At 46.7% G+C, this 16,160-nt stretch overlaps 1 protein-coding gene across 1 annotated transcript in view; it reads left to right on the forward strand.

The window, feature by feature from the left end:
- Fbln5 (fibulin 5) overlaps positions 1-16,160 on the forward strand; it is a 69,772-nt gene that overhangs the window by 34,286 nt on the left and 19,326 nt on the right. Inside the window, exons 5-6 of the mRNA XM_042692575.1 lie at positions 11,534-11,656; positions 14,778-14,894. Coding sequence (XP_042548509.1) covers positions 11,534-11,656; positions 14,778-14,894 — 240 coding nt within the window. The remainder of the gene's footprint in view (positions 1-11,533; positions 11,657-14,777; positions 14,895-16,160) is intronic.

The following is a 16,160-nucleotide window of genomic DNA, read 5'->3' on the forward strand; positions in this document are numbered from 1 at the left end:
TTGTGCCTTTCTGTTCCTCTCCTAAGGTCTACCATAGTTTTTTTTAACAACATGTCTACGTTGTAACAACCTTTGGACATCCTAACCATGTTCCTGTATTGCAGCATTATGTGTACCATATGACAATATCTGCCCTAATGTTTTTAGAAACATAATGTTGGTTGAAGCAGTGTTTGTAATAATTCTGTGACATGGGCAGAAAGTAGAAGATAGCTTGGTTTCGTTTCCAAGTACTTTTAAGGTGGCATCAGGTGAGGGTCCCTCTTCCTTTCAGGCTACCCTGTACCCTGACGCTTCTCCCTGGGAAGGTCTGTGCCCTCATTTTGGTGGCAGAGGCAAGTTGTGGGTATCTTCAGCTTTGGCAATGGCTTTCCCTCCTGCCCCCTCCAGAGGGCCTCCTCAGCCCTGCCTCCATTTGGAGCGGGCATTTGTGGTGAGGGCCAGACATTCACCTGGACCACAGAGGATTCAGATCTACCAGCCTCCGCAGACACAAAGGTCTGAGACCCAGTTTCTCAGGGGAGGAGACAGAAGGAGGAAGACTCGACCCCCAAGTCACTGGGAGCCACTCCTGGACTCGAATCTGGTTTCAATTCCTCTTTTTCTCTTCATTTAGGATGCAGATTCTCCTGCCACTCCCTCCCTTTTTTCCCTCTTTCTTCGGTCCTCCATTTCTGAATATGAAGCTATACAGTCAGCCTTGTCTGGACACGTTATGTGCCTGGCAGTGTTAAGACATTTGCTTACATGTGATCTTCACCAAAGTCCAGGAATAAGGATCAGCATCAAGTCTTCTAACACACGAGAACATCAGGGGTTAACAAATAAAACTTCCACTAAATGGTTTAAGTCACATAGTTAAGGGCAAGAAATGTGGTTTAGTGGTAGAATGCTTGCCTAACATGCATGAAGCCCTGGGTTCAATTACTCAGTACCACATAAACAGAAAAAGCCAGAAGTGGTGTTGTGGCTCAAGTGGTAGAGTGCTAGCCTTAAGCAAAAGAAGCTCAGGGACAGTGCCCAAACCCTGAATTCAAGCCCTAGGACAGGCAAAAAAAAAAAAAAAAAAATCACATAGCTGAAAAATGAGAGCCAACACACACACACACACACACACACACACACACACACACAAAGAAAGAAAGAAAAGGAAAAGAAAATGAAGGGCAAGGAACCTCTAAACAGGTCATCCAATGAGTTTCTCTTCATCAGCTGAGCTAGGTCACACACACACACACACACACACACACACACACACACACACACACACACACATCAGATTGGGGGGGAGAGAGAACATTTTTGTTTTTGAAATTCCTTTTTATAATTATTTATTATTTTGAACTTGGTCAAAACTATGTGTACTAAATAAATCCATTAGTAAGGGGGACTTTCTGTATTCTTAGCCACCTGCTGGTTCACTTCTTTTTTCTCTCTTTCTCTCTCTCTCTCTTTTTTTTTTTTGTTAGTCGTGGGGTCTGAACTCTGGGCCGGGGCGCTGTCCCTCAGCTCTTCAGCTCAAGGCTAGTGCTCTACCACTTGAGCCACACCACCACTTCCAGCTTTTTCTGCTTATGTGGTGCTAAGGAATCGAACCCAGGGCCTCATGCATGAAAGGCAAGCACTCTACTACTGAACTACCTCTTCTTTTTTGTTTTTGTTTTTGTTTTTTTGTTTTTTGTCAGTTGTGGGGCTTGAACTCTGGACCTGGGCACTGTCCCTCAGTTTTTCAGCTCAAGGTGTGCTTTCTACCACTTGAGCCACAACCTCATTTCTGGTTTTCTAGTGGTTAATTGGAGAAAAAAGTCTCACAGGTTTTCTGCCCGGGCTGGCTTTGACCCATGATCCTCAGATCTCAGCCTCCTGAGTAGCTAGGATTACAGGTGTGAGCCACCAGTGCCTAGCTCTTTTTTTTTTGTTGTTTAAATAATTTATTGTAAAGGTAGTGTACAGAGCTGTTACAGTTACATAAGTAATGTAATAAGTACTCACTCCCTCATGTCATTATGAAGGTGATGCACAGAGGGGTTACAGTTACATAAATCAGGTAATGAGTACATTTTTTCTGGACAGTGCCACCATGTCTCTCAGTGGTCCACCTCTTGAAGAAGCCATCGTCACTTGATTCTTACCATAAGAGACCTTGGGTTTGAGAAATGGGTGGGTGCGAGAACATTTCCCTGTACCATCACCCAGTGGCCAAGACTTGCTCTCACTTCCCAAATTTGGACCCTTCCTGCTGTACATGTTGTCTTCTCTACTCAACTGCAAGCTCTAGGAGGGCAGGTGGTGGTAGCTGCATTTTTAGAGATAAGAAGTCCATGGTGCACAGACACTTCCTGGTTAACCAGTGGTAGGGTGGTCATCTCACCCAAGGCGTGGGAAGAGTGCACCTGAGGACTCCATTATCACACGTGGAGAGAGAGCTGGCAGGGAATCCTCGCTGCTTCTGCTGCTGCTTGCTGCTGCTAGACTGATTAATTGCCTGGGCTGAGTTTGCACACCTGGGTATTCTCACAGCCCAGTGCCAGGCTGAGCGTTTGGTTCCAGGTGGGGAGATAAGGTTGGATTTTCCAGTGATGTTCTATGAGGTCCTGCGGACGGCTCATTTGAGGACAGGAAGATGCATCTTTTTCCTTCTGGGGTCAGCATTCCTCCCTGCCATGATTGCTGAGGGCAAACCTTGATGTCAGGCCCTTGTAGGAGAAAAGAGGAAGCAGCTACCTCCATCAGGCCAACCACCTTGCTCTGAGTGTTTGTCTCCACTTACATTTGGGGCCCTGGTCCTCAGTGTGATGGGATGTGGAGGTGGGGCCCTGGAAGGTGAGGGTGTTTGGATGACATCAGGAGGCTGGAGACTTCCCAAGGGATTGGTCCAGCCCTTAGAAGGGAGGGAAATCCTTGATCTCTCTCTCCACCATGTCAAGGCCTTCCTCAGACTTTTCAGAGGCCCCTGCTAGAACCCTGATCTTAGACCAAGCCTCCAGAACTGTGCTCAAGTGGGTAGAGTCCCAGCTTATCAATCAAGCAGAGTGAGAGCACAAGGCTGCTGAGTTCAAATCCCCATGAGAGATTTGGTAGGGGTGTTGTGGGGGTGTGTGTGGAGAAAATGAGACCTCTGTATTGGAAGAAAGACACTATTTTTCTCTTCCTTGGAATTTTTGTACTCTTGGTCATTACTTAGGGACAGTGTTTCTAAAAACTTAGTTAAGATTTAGAGGATTGAGTTCACTCATAGGAAACAAAAACACTACCAGTACAAAAGGGAGGGAGCAACTTTCAAGGCGCAAGATCCCTAAGTTAAGGCACCCAGCCACTGTATTTGAATCACAGCAGAATTGAATTCTGTGTGCCAGAAATGCCTTCGCTTGGCTAGACTGTGCTAGGGCTTTCATAAGGCTCCACCCCAAAATGCAGTGGTCCCTGGTATCTGTGGAAGACTGGTGTTTCAGAAGCCCATCTTGATGCCCAAAGCCTTAGACACCCAAACCTCTTGTATAAAATAGCACCATCTTTGCATATACTCACACATATCTTCCCTTTAATTTATCTCTAGGTTATTTATAATACCAAATGCAATGCAAATATTTATATAAACTGTTATTATACTGTATTTGTTTCAGGAATAATGACAAAGATGACTGTCTGTTGGTGCATACCTGCAAACCTAGCACTTGGGAGGCTAAGGCAGGAGACTTGAGTATTTGAGGTGGTCTATATATATGATCAGGTTCCATATGTCTTCTGCCTGTGGTTAGTTGGATCCTCCATTGTAGAACTTACATTTATTAAGGGCCTGTTGTACTGTTGTAGCTAGTGGAGACAATGATTCCAGTTAGGAATCAACATCTGATTTTTGAGAACTTAAACTCTCTTCTAGCCTCTTAAATGCCTCCCCAAACTTAGCCAAGTTGCTTGGAGTACACCAAACATTTTAGTACAGTCAGACTGCTGTCAGTCAAGCTACTCTTGGGTAGCTAGAGTTTGGGCTGCTGGCTTATATACATTCAAAAGATCTCTGCTGAGGGAATAAGTGACAAGAATTTTAGTAATTGAAAAATACATTTTGAGGGCTGGGAATGTGGCTTAGTGGTAGAGTGCTTGCTGAAATACATGAAAGCCTGGGTTCAATTCCTCAGTGCCACATAAACAGAAAAGGCCAGAAGTGGCACTGTGGCTCAAGAGGTAGAGTGCTAGCCTTGAGCAAAAGAAGCTCAGGGATAGTGCCTAGGCCCTGAGTTCAAGCCCCAGGACTGGCTATCTATCTATCTATCTAATATATGTAATATTATACATATATATTGTATATGCATATATTATATATTATATGTATAATATATAATATATGTAACATATATAAATATTATACACACATATATTTGAGCCTTAGATCTGTCTGTTTTACAGTCACCATAAATGTCCAAGCCTCACTCCCTTGAAAAACCATTTCTAGATTGAGAATGGGCCTTCCCTTCTCCTGAGTGTCCCAACATCTTGATGATGGCTAGTCAGGAAGAGCCATGTGCTTCCCCTCCCCCACTGCAGTGTCCGCCCATACACTGGCATAAGTTAAATGGGCTTGGCCAATTTACTGCCCTGTTTGAAAGCAACCATCATCAGTTGATGTTTACCAAGCACTCTGTGGATGAAAATAATTACACAGGAACCAAACAATATGATCCTCATTACTTGCATTGTTTGTCTCTGTTAGATGATCATAGCAAAAATTCTCTAAGCTCTCACTTCATAGATAGAAACGTAGAATCTCCACGGAGATGTTGGCTCTTCAATTCCAGCTGCTTTTCTCCAAGAGGAAATGACTTGTTTGGAAAACAGACTGCATATTTGTTGCCTAATTAGAGGTGCAAAATGAGCAAGCTTTGGTATTCCATGCTAAATATCAAGCTTTGGGAAAAGAGCCATACACAGGAAGATGTGATTCCTAATGAATGCCAGGACCATAAGCCACATGGAGTGCAGATGTCCTCGGATTCTACCGAGTGAGTTCTCCAGCTTTGCGATCTTTAATTAAGCAGGTGTTTGGGAAGTTGGTCTTGTGTATCTTCCAACATTGGCTGGGCCGGTCTGGTTGAAAAATGGCTCCGACACAACCCAGCAGCAGGACTGAAGCTGGCTTCGCTGGGAGGCATAGGAATGCACCATTGTTATTTTCTGCTCTCTTATCAAACCCTGTTATCTTGGGCAAGGAGGAACAAAATCAAGCTGGGAAAATATGTTATTTCACTGGGTAAAAATTTACTACCAAGGAAATGATTTTTGCCATGTCCAAAAAAGGAAGTATGGAGGCCTTGGAAAGGTGTACTCTTTCTTCCAAGTGCTTTTGGACAGCTTCTCCCAATGTCACCCAGCGAGAATGTTTGCCTTTGGCTGCTGGCTGTTCTCACACTGAACAGAGACCTTGGGCAGAGGTTACAGACTCTCGCTCTCCAGATCAACCTTGGCTTGTTCATAGAATTGGAATTTAGAGGTGGGAGAGAAGGGAAGAGATTCAGAGATGGTGTAAGATTTGAACGCATGGCTGTGGAAATCCATAGGGCACATACACATTATGGTTTTACAAGCCTACAGTCCTGGAATGGATTCGCTGGTGCCTGAGTGCAGAGGAGAAAACGAGGCCTTGCGAAGCTATATACCCCACCACTTTTCCACCTCTTCTCCCAGTCCCCCACCGTGTGACTGGTGCCCCTACCCCCACCCCCACCGTATGGCTGGCGCATTGCTGTGGTGAGTGCATAGGCCTCACCTTATCCCATAGCCCACAGAGCTGAAGAGCTGTGGTTTTGGTGTCTTTGGTGAATTCTAGAACAGGGCCTGCAGGTGGAAGAAGCCAGACATCTCATTCAGGAAGGAACTAAAATTTCCTGAGCACCTACTTACTGAGCTTAGTGTGGACATTTCTGCTTTTCAGAACACTCAAGGATCTGAGAAGTTAGCAAACTGGTTCTGTGTTCATCAAGTTAACAGCGCTGACACAAACCACTACCACCACACCAGTTATATCTGCTTCCAAAGTTTTTGTGGTTGGTTTGTTTTGGTGCTAGTAGTGGGACTTGAACTCAGGGCCTTGCACTCTTACTTGGCTTTTTTGCTCAAGGCTGGTGCTTTTACATTTGAGCCACAGCCCTACTTCAAGCTTTTTGCTGGTTAATGAGAGGTAAGAGTCTCATGGACTTTCTTGCCTGGGCTGGCTTTGAACCATGATCCTTTGATCTCAGCCTCCTGAGTAGCTAGAACTACAGGCGTGAGCCACCAGTGCTCACCCCCAAAGTTCTTATTCTTTTTTTCTGGGGAGATCTTAGCCTTTTTATTTTTTCCTGGTGCAGAGAGAATGACTTCAAGTATGTTTTCCCAGGGACACAGAGGAACCATTCATGCTTTGTTTTGCACAGTTTAAAGAGGTTTTTATTTCATCTAGGATTTGTATTAGGCACAGTCTGGGCATTTTCTCTTTAAATTTCAGGAATAAATGTGGAAATGTAAATGCATGTCTACATAATAGACACATTCAAATACAATAAATAGTTGGCCTGCATACGCGTGTTCTTTATGCTGAAACATTCACAGCTATTTGTGGCAGTACATTAAGTTTGTTGTAACTACCTATGGAAATTTCTAGGTATTAAACTGCACATTAACACTAGAATTGTTCTTGGAGCCATTAAAAACATTTTTTTTTTTTGGCAGCACTAGGGTTTGAACTCAGGGACTTGACCTAACTTGACTCGCTTACTCAGCTGATGTTCTACCACTTGTGCCATACCTTCAGCTGTTTTTCATCATCATCATCATTATGATTATTGTTATTATTTTACAGTTGCGGGTCTTGAACTCTGGGCCTAGGTGCTGTCCCTAAGCTCTTCAGCTCAAGGCACTGAGCCACAGTGCCACTTCTGGTTTTCTGGTGGTTAATTGGAGATAAAAGTCTCATGGACTTTCCTGCCCAGGCTGGCTTTGAATCATGATCCTCAGATCTCAGGTTCCTGAGTAGCTAGGATTACAGGTGTGAACCACTAGCGCCCGGCTATTACTATTATTGAGACAGACTTTTCTACCTAGGCTGGCTTCAAACCTTGATCCTTCAAATCTCAGCCTTCTGAGCTAGAATTATAGGGGTGAGCTATCAGCACCCAGCTTGGAACCATTTTATATGGGACAGAAAAGTGAGAAGTAGCCTTCTCCTAAGGAGAGGACACAGAATGGGCATAAACCAACAGCGCTCTGCCCACAAAGCTGAAGGACTAAACCTTACAGGAGATCGCGGGCTGTGGTCCCTTTTCTTTTCTTTTTTTTTTTTTTGGTCAATTGTGGGGCTTGAACTCTGGGCCTGGACACTGTCCCTACACTCTTCAGCTCAAGGCGAGCGCTCTACTGCTTGAGCCACAGTGCCACTTCTGGTTTTCTAGTGGTTTATTGGAGATAAGAGTCTCATGGACTTTCCTGCCCGGACTGACACTTTGAACCGTGATCCTCAGATCCCAGCCTCCTGAGTAGCTAGGATTATAGGCATGAGCCACCAGCGCCCAGCTTATGGTCCCTTTTTGTGATGTCTGTTGAGCCAGAAGGGAAAGAACTGGTCATCTTATTGTCTCAGAATCGTTGGACAGTTGTATTGTGATGTCTTGAGGCTGGTTTCTCCATCTGCAGCCTCTGTGAGAACTGAACTGGGCTTAAAGAACATTCCTTTATTCACATGGCCTCAGCACACCTGCCCATGCGTAGCTTGATATGCAGTTGGGGACGTGTAAAGGAAGGAGTGACAGCTTCCTGGGTCAGCTGCTTCCTGCACATGATGCTTTCTTCCCAGGAAGTTTTTCTAGGTTCCAGAAAATTCAGTGAGCACCTTCCTCTAGTTGCAAGTGTGCTGGCCACCTGGACAGTAGATGGCTATTGACCCATGTGGGAGAAACAAGCCACCGTTGCTATGGTAAAATCCTCCAAGTTCCCAGGCAGCTGGCCAGGGAGTAGGGTGGAGGGTTAGCTCCTGAGAGGAAGCAGGGTAAAGTTCCAGTGGGAGGGACTATGGATGATACTGGCTTTCCTGATTGGCCTGGAGAATTAGAAGGACACACACACACACACACACACACACACACACACACACACACACACACACACACACAGAGTTTAGAACATGAAGAACAAATGAACGGGTGAGTGAATGAATGATTGCAAGCACAGGGGCATTCTTTTCTCCAGGCTATTACACAGGGAAAGAAATAAGACCCAATTTGCACACGAGTATAATGACACTTGCTCAGGTTGCCGAAACTTGTACTTTTCCACTGATGCAGAAGTGGAGGCCTTGCCAAAGAATGTCCTTGGAGTGGTTCGATGTATTTTTCCTTCTGTTATTTAAGTCAAATGTATTTAATGTAAGCAATCCAGCCCGGAGCTGGAACATGTGATGTGGAAACCCACTGTGCGAACATTCCCAGTTTGAGCTCCATCAGGGGTGTGGGTGACAGTGGTGGGGGGGAGGGGCAAGAGCTACATTTCAAGTGCACAGACCACGCTGGTCCTGTCAGGAGACAGATTGGCTGGGAAAAGCCCATCTGGGGGCTTAAAACATCATGAATGGACAATTCAGTCAGTAGTGACTGAGCCTGTTCCATAGACACAGTGTTACACCAGCTATGCTCTGAGGAAGTAATGATGGGCTACACACTTCAGACTCCACATGCTTGCTGAGTTCTCAGAGTATGCTTTATATGGACAATCTAGTCGATGGATTAGTGAAAGTTCAATTTTGAATTTTTACACATATATCAGCAGAAATGAGGTACCATCAATCTGGCTGTGTTAGCTTGGAACAAGTGTGTGTGTGTGTGTGTGTGTGTGTGTGTGTGTGTGTGTGTGTGTCCAGGGCTTGAACTCAGGACAGCATGCTTTTTTCACTCAAGATTGGTGTTCTGCCACTTGAGCTACAATGCTACTTTCTTCCTTTTTTTTTCTTGTTGGTCATGGGGCTTGAACCCAGGGCCTGAGTGCTATTCCTGAGCTCTTTTGCTCAAGGCCAGTGCTCTACCACTTTGAGCCACAGCTCCACTATCAGTTTTTGAGTGGCTAACTAGAGATAAGGGTCTCATGGGGATTTTTCTGCTGGGGCTGGCTTCGAATTGCAATCCTCAGATCTCAGCCTCCTGAGTATCAAGGATGATAGGCATGCTCCACCAGTGCCCAGCTATTTTCTGCTTTTTGCTGATCAATTAGAGATAAGAGTCTCTTGGACTTGTCTGCCTGGGCTGACTTGGAACCATGATCCTCTTCTCTCCTGAGTAGCTAGTCTTATAGGTGTGAGCCACCTGTGCCCAGTTTAAAATTGGTAGAGGTTTTGTTTTTGTTTGGAAGATGGAGTTCAAAGATGTTGTTTGTAGGCCTGAATGCTTTGAACATGCTAGTGTGCATGTGCACCCACATTTAGGTCCTATGTGGCTTCTAAGCCCAGTCTGATTTGTGTGTGTGCTGTTGGTTTTTCTCTCTCAAGGATGCTGTGGGCACATTGCATGTGCCACAAGTCACACAAACACAGAGTCATGGGAACTTGTGATTGCCTTGGTCTTTCTCACCCTTCAGTCCCATCAAGGCAGGAAAAGAAACACAAATCCCTAAGGCAATGCTGTTCCCAGGGTACAATTGTCATCCATCACTCCCCACTGAGAAAATATAAATATGTACTGGCTGATAGCAGCATTATTTATTATCATAGGCTTCAGTATGGATTGGGGCAGGAACAGCCACTGGCCAAGCATTATTCCCTGGTTCCCCTGGGAAGTCTAGCTCGGTGGGCAGAGCTGGGGTGAAAGAAAGGAGAAGGACAGGGCAGGAGTTTTCAACTGAGAACTGGGCTGGGCCTTTGTGCTGAGACTTTATATAGGCAGAGCCTGAGAATGGAACAAAGGCGCCACCATCTTGGAGGCAGGCTCTTGGAGGTGGTCTCTGATGAGAGGAGTGAAGCCCGCTCCATCTGGTCACGTGGGAGTGACAGCGGATCAGTGCTGTTAATATCAAGTTGGTGCCCATGGTTGGTGGTTTGTGGAGGTGTCGTGAGGCTTCATTGCTTACTTGGTTGAAAATTTCCTATTGCTGTGCTGGCCTCCTGTGTACAGCAGAGTCCTGTGCTGTATAAAGCTCTGTCTCAGGAAGCTCACACTCTTGGGCTTTGGTCCCTTCACTTCCACCACACATATTCTAAGTGTTCATCTGAGTGGATGAGAATAAAGCTGTCAAGATGGGAAATGAAGCAAAAGCTCAGTGCTCTCTCCATGTTCTGCTGCTCCCCCCACCCCCCGCCCATTCTGCTGAATCCTAACCATGTCCTTGGTCATTCATGCACAGAGTGGCCTTGAGTCAAATAGGCAAAGAGGCCTGGGCTCAGCTTTTGGCTTTGTGCCTATTAGCTCTCTTGGCTCAGTTTTCCCATCTGTAAGGTGGGTTCACTAAAGTACAGTGAGAATAAGCATGAGCAGAAGCCACTAGTGAATGGAAGCTTTTAATGTTATTTCCAAATGCACAATGGCCTGTTTGGTAGAGGAGAGGCTATAAAGGAGCAAACTCTGCAGTGAAGTGGAAGAACAGGAAGGTACTGGAGGGAAGGGGGGACAAGGGAGGGAAGGAGAGGAGAGAGGAGGGGACAGGGGAGAGGAAAGGAGAAGGAGAGGAGACTAGGCAACAAAGCAGAAAGGCCTTAGAGGTGGCCAGGCAGATCCTGATTGTTCCATTGATCTTTCTGGAGTGAATCCATGCATGGACACTTAGCAAAATGTCTCCTCCTTTAGATCAAAGTGAGACTTCCATCAGGAGTTTCTTCCCAGGATCTGGGGTGCATTCCTCTCAAGCACGGCGAGGGGAGAAAGGGAGGAAGGATGTTTGGAGCACAGACAGTGCCTGCACCAGACACCCTGGAGACAGAGCTGTGGGTGTGACTTCACCTCTGTCCCCTAAAGCTGTCCATTAAGGAGCAGGGATGAACCTGATGGGTGTGTGTTTTCACTCCAATCCTTCTGTTAGCCCAGAAGACCACAGGCTCCAGGAAGCCCAGGGAGCATTCATCCAAATGGTTTTCCCGGACAAATACAGTCAGGTTTCTGGTGGCAAGGAACATTTCTTTTTCTTCTGCTAGGTTCTCAGTGGATGGCAGAGTCTTGTGCACACAGAACCCTCTTTAACATGCAAACAAACACATCTAGTACGGAATGCCTTTCTAAATCAAGCCGTGGTTGTTGTCTAGGTGGCGTCCTTTCGGAGAGCAAGGGCATAGTACAGCAGAAGAGGGACAAAAGCTATGTGTTCCAGCCTCAGCTGCTCCCCTTTATGAAAGCACACTAATCCTGCTACCCCCCCCTCAATTGGACACCAGTGTCTTCCTAACAGTACCTATCAGGGTACGCCTGCATCTCCTGGGTAGAAACATCCATCTCGTCTCACCCACCACAGACAAGCGGCTGGCACCTGGTGGCTCCAGGGTCCTTAAGAAGATGCAAGTGACATTCTCTGGAATATTTGTGTGTTACAGACGTGGATGAGTGTGCAACGGACTCTCACCAGTGCAACCCCACCCAGATCTGCATCAACACGGAGGGCGGGTACACTTGCTCCTGCACCGATGGCTACTGGCTTTTGGAAGGCCAGTGCTTAGGTAAGAGCTCCTGGGGCTCACAGGGACTCTGGGAAGTGGGTGGTTGCCAAGGATACGGTGAGATGTGGGCATAGGTGGGTGGTGTGGAAAGCCATGAATGGGCTTACCTGTATCACCACCAACTGCAGTCATTGGCCGCCAGCACTATTGTATCATCATTATGGCTTTTTTAGGGGCTCAAGTTTGATTTTAACTAGTCCTTCTCCCTACCTTCAGGAAGTGTATCCCTTCCTTCAGGAAGGGATAAAAGTGAGGGATATTCTGTTCTACTTAGAAATAAAACTAAGCCAAGGGAATACTTGTGATTAGTTACAGAGATATTCCATGCCTCAAAAGACAGTCGGTAGATTCCAATCAGACATCATCTCCTTCCAGAATCATCCCTGATGCCCGCCCCAGAGTCTGCCCCCCACAGTGCCCACCCCATTAGCTGTAATCTTTCTTTCCATCCCAAAGGAGTCAGCTGTCACCAATTGAGAATTTCGCCTCTTGCAGTTGCCACCTGCCACGCGATCTTTCTGTTTATTTTTACTGGAGGGCTTTTCTCCTCTCCTCCCATCTAGACTTGGTTTAGCCAAGTGAATGAATCCATGGCAATCTCTAGCTGTCACTTCAATTTCTACTTCTAGGGTGTGATTTTGAGGTTGTATTTTCTTGGAAAAGTCCTTCTAGTTTAAATGGCCCAAGACATTATTCTATTGCCTGAAAGTCAATCCTGGAGGGAGGCAGGGAGGGAAGGAGAAAGGAGGGCAGAGGGAAGGGAAATGGGGAAGGGAACATGGGGAGGGGGAAAGAGGGAGAGAAAGAGAGAGAGGGAAAGAGAGCTGACAAGAGAGGGAAGCCTGGTTCATGGCTGCAATGCTAGTTACTTGGGAGGCTAAGGTCTGAGGGTTGCAGTTTGAAGCCAGTCCAGACAGAAAGCCTGTGAAACTATGACTACAGTTGACCACCCCAAATCTGGAAATGGAGCTATGGATCAAATGGTAGAATGTTAGCCTTGATCGCAAAAGCTAAGGGACAGTGCCAAGGCTCTGAGTTCAAGCCCCACAACTGGTACCAAAAAGAAAAGAAAAGAAGAAAAGGAAAGGAAAGAAAAGAAAAAAAGGGGGGAAAATTACAAAGGAGACTCGTTCCAAGTCTGTCTTGGTTGAGACTACATTTGGGTCTGTTCCCTTGACCTGCCCAACATGTTCTGATAAGCCGCCTAGACTTGGCCTGCTTCTCCTTTCCCGACATGCACAGAAGAGCTCGTGCACACGGGCATTCGTGAATATGACAGCCCCTGTGCATTAGAACCTCTGCTCTTAACGGAAAATCTGATGCTGCTGATCTGAACATAAGCAGATCCGGGAGAGACAGTTGTTTGCACAGGAACTTCACATGTAGGATTTCAGAGCTGGAAAGAGAGATTAGATATTATGTCATCTGACTTTAATAGGGGCAGAGATAAGCTCAAAGAAGAGGAAAATTTGGGACAAAGAGTTAGTTGGGTTTAGCGTGAGGTCTTGCTGCACACATGTTTTTTTCCCACCAGCAAGGGGTGCTAGAGAGGTAGAGGAAACCAGGGTACAGTGGCCCATTATAGAAACCTTAGGACTAAGAAACCCTTCCATCTGAAGGGTGCCAACGACAGAGACATTCCTCTACCTGGGAGGGCTTGTTCTCTTCCCCAGAGTGGAAAATCTGGGGAGGGATGACCATGGGGGCCTAATGCAGTGCTATGTGTGGCACAGCCCACTCATGCTCACATGTAAGTTGAAGGCCATTCCTGACTGTGGCGGAATTCATGACTGGGCCAAACTTTTCTTTCTCTTTCCAAATGCAAATTCCATGGCTGGCTACCTGTCAAGCCTTCTGTGCACCTTTGGAGGCATTAGTTTCACAGGAAAAGGAGAGACAGGGGCTGCCTTTCTTCTCAGGCACTCCCAGAAGAAAGGTCTCCTCGTTGACCCCTGCTGCTTCCCCAGGTGTGGATGACCTGCCCAACTGCACCATGGGAAGAACTTGTACAAGCGAATGGGCTTTCCAAGCAGGAGCTGCTCAGCCTTCAGAGGGCAGTGGGCTGGGCCAGGTTAGACATAGCTGGTGTCAGAGAAAATATAGTCACAAGACAGGGCCTAGAATCTGATGAGGATTGAATAAGAAGCAAAAGCTTGAGCTGGGGTTAGGAAAGTAGAATGCTTTTTGACAACAGGTAGAAGAAGCTAACAACAGAGGCTGAGGTGTGAGCTTAATCCAGAGGCTTCCAAGGATATGGTGGGAATGTGGGTATTTCATGGGAGAAGAAGGAATGAGAATAGGACTCGTTCTAGCTTCAATCGGATGCACTGGTCCCAGCAGGACTCTGTACAGTGAGGCCACTGTCACCTCCCAGAGGCTGATGGTTTCTTTCAAGACACCTTGCCTTACAGGAATGAATTGTCTAGCCTAGCATCCCCTTAACCAGGGATTCTAAGAAGTGCTCTCCTGCTGACATCAAGCTCCCTGTGGGTTGGCATATGTGACAGAGAGGGAGGTCAGATTACCCAGCTCTGCTGAACAGCTCCATTCACCACTGTACTGCTGCCTCCCTGAGCTATGGCTCAGAAGAAGTGTGTTTATCCAGAGTTTTATTCCGGTGCAAGAACAAGAGCCAATGGGAATGCAAACATCCTTGGGTTAGTGGATTCCTAGGGCTCCCTGGAGCCCTGCAGAGCTCATCCTGGCCCACAGCAGCTCTTGTTCCTGACAGCTGGACATATTAATTGTTCATGGGCCTGGGCAGGGAGCACACTGGAGCACTGCTGTGAATTCTTCAGACATGTTAAACTAACATGTCCCTTCCCAGGGCAGTGAGAGGTTCAGATGGAATCAGAGCCAAACCTTCATGTTGCAGAAATCTTTGTTACATTTTAGACTTTCATAAACTTGGAGATGCCATCTTGCCTACTCAAAGAAGACATTTCTTGCAGTAACTTTCAGGGGAGGTTCAGGTATTCATGAAACCAAGAGGGTTCCGTGAGGTCAATGGTTTGTACAGTGGTGGACTCTTATAACCCAGAGGGCAGCTCTATTCTTGACACATCCCCCTGGTGATGGTGTCCGGGAGAGCTGTCTTACCTGCTTGTATTTCTGTTTCCAGACATTGATGAATGTCGCTATGGTTACTGCCAGCAGCTCTGTGCAAATGTTCCTGGATCATATTCCTGCACATGCAACCCTGGTTTCACCCTCAATGAGGATGGAAGGTCTTGCCAAGGTATGTGATGTGCAGAACTTGGACGTGGTATGAAATAAGAGATGCAGTCTCTTTCAGAGCATGACTATTCCTGTCTGTGAAACACGGTCGTTAAAGTGGATTCCTAATCCTTGTCACGTCTCCCCCATCCCCGTGGCTTACAGAAACCTGAGACCTGAACTGAAGTAATGTGAAACAACTCAGAAGGTGCTCTGAGTATTGTAGAGTCCAGAATTACAGTCATCTGGGTTTGTGGAGCTGCCTCTCTTTCTGTGTTTGCTAGCCAGTAGCTTTCTAACTTATCAGACAATTTCTCACATGTCCTGTATCCCTAAGTTCAGTTCCTGAGGACCAGTGAGGGATCTGAGGGTCCTCTATCTCCCGATGAATCACAAAAGGAATGCATACACATGTTGCAAGGGTTTGTGAATAATTTCAAAGTCACTCACTTGAGGTTTTCCCCTCTGACCTATGCCAGGAGGGGGGTCTGTTGCTTAGGAAAGAGTTGGAGGGGGCCAGGGGGAAGATACTTTTCTCAGCATGGCCTGAGAAGTTGGAATGAAAGAAAGGCAGTTTCTTGTTTCACATGCTCACTTTGAATGTTGATCAGTAAGAAAAGCAAGCTGCGTGTCTATCTCTGTTTCCATCAGAAGATTTCTTCTCAGGAAGTGAAGGAGAGACTAAAGACTCAGGGAATTAACACAGGACAAGTTCTGGCCCCCAGGCTCCCCACCCTAGCCTCAGCCAGGCACCCCAGTCCCTGGCAGCATCAGAGACCAGAATGAGGTCTTTGTTGGAGCCGGCCACCAGGTTCCACTGGGCCCATTTACTTGTCACACTATTTGAGTGAGTTCTGGCTCTCAGGCTCCTGGCCAGCCAGTCAGAGGATATTATGTCTCCATTAGTTTAATCATATCTAAATCACTGGGTAAACAGGAAGGCATCAGCGTTCAAGGGTTTGAATCTGGATTCGTTGTGAGGCTTGCCTCCAAAGCTGGTTCGGCTAATAGTTCCAAAAAGTCTCTGCCGGGCTCCACTTGCCAGGAGAAGTGGTTTTCTTGTGAGAACAGAGCCCGGCCTGGAGGTTGAGGAAGTTGAGAGCAGGGCCCTTCCTTCCCATTGGAGCAGGGAGCGGGTGCCTGGCTCCTTTGCTGTTGCGATAAGCTGCTTAGGGCAGATGCCGACTTCTTGGTGCCAAGGCTGGGCCCTGGAGGTGCCAGCCCAGATTTTTCCCTCAGAGGTTGGCATGGTGCAACCCCGCCAGTACCTCCAGAGGGGCAGCCATGC

The sequence above is a fragment of the Dipodomys spectabilis genome, unplaced genomic scaffold (assembly GCF_019054845.1).
Source record: "Dipodomys spectabilis isolate Male_0828 unplaced genomic scaffold, ASM1905484v1 ptg000157l, whole genome shotgun sequence".
NCBI lineage: Eukaryota > Metazoa > Chordata > Mammalia > Rodentia > Heteromyidae > Dipodomys > Dipodomys spectabilis.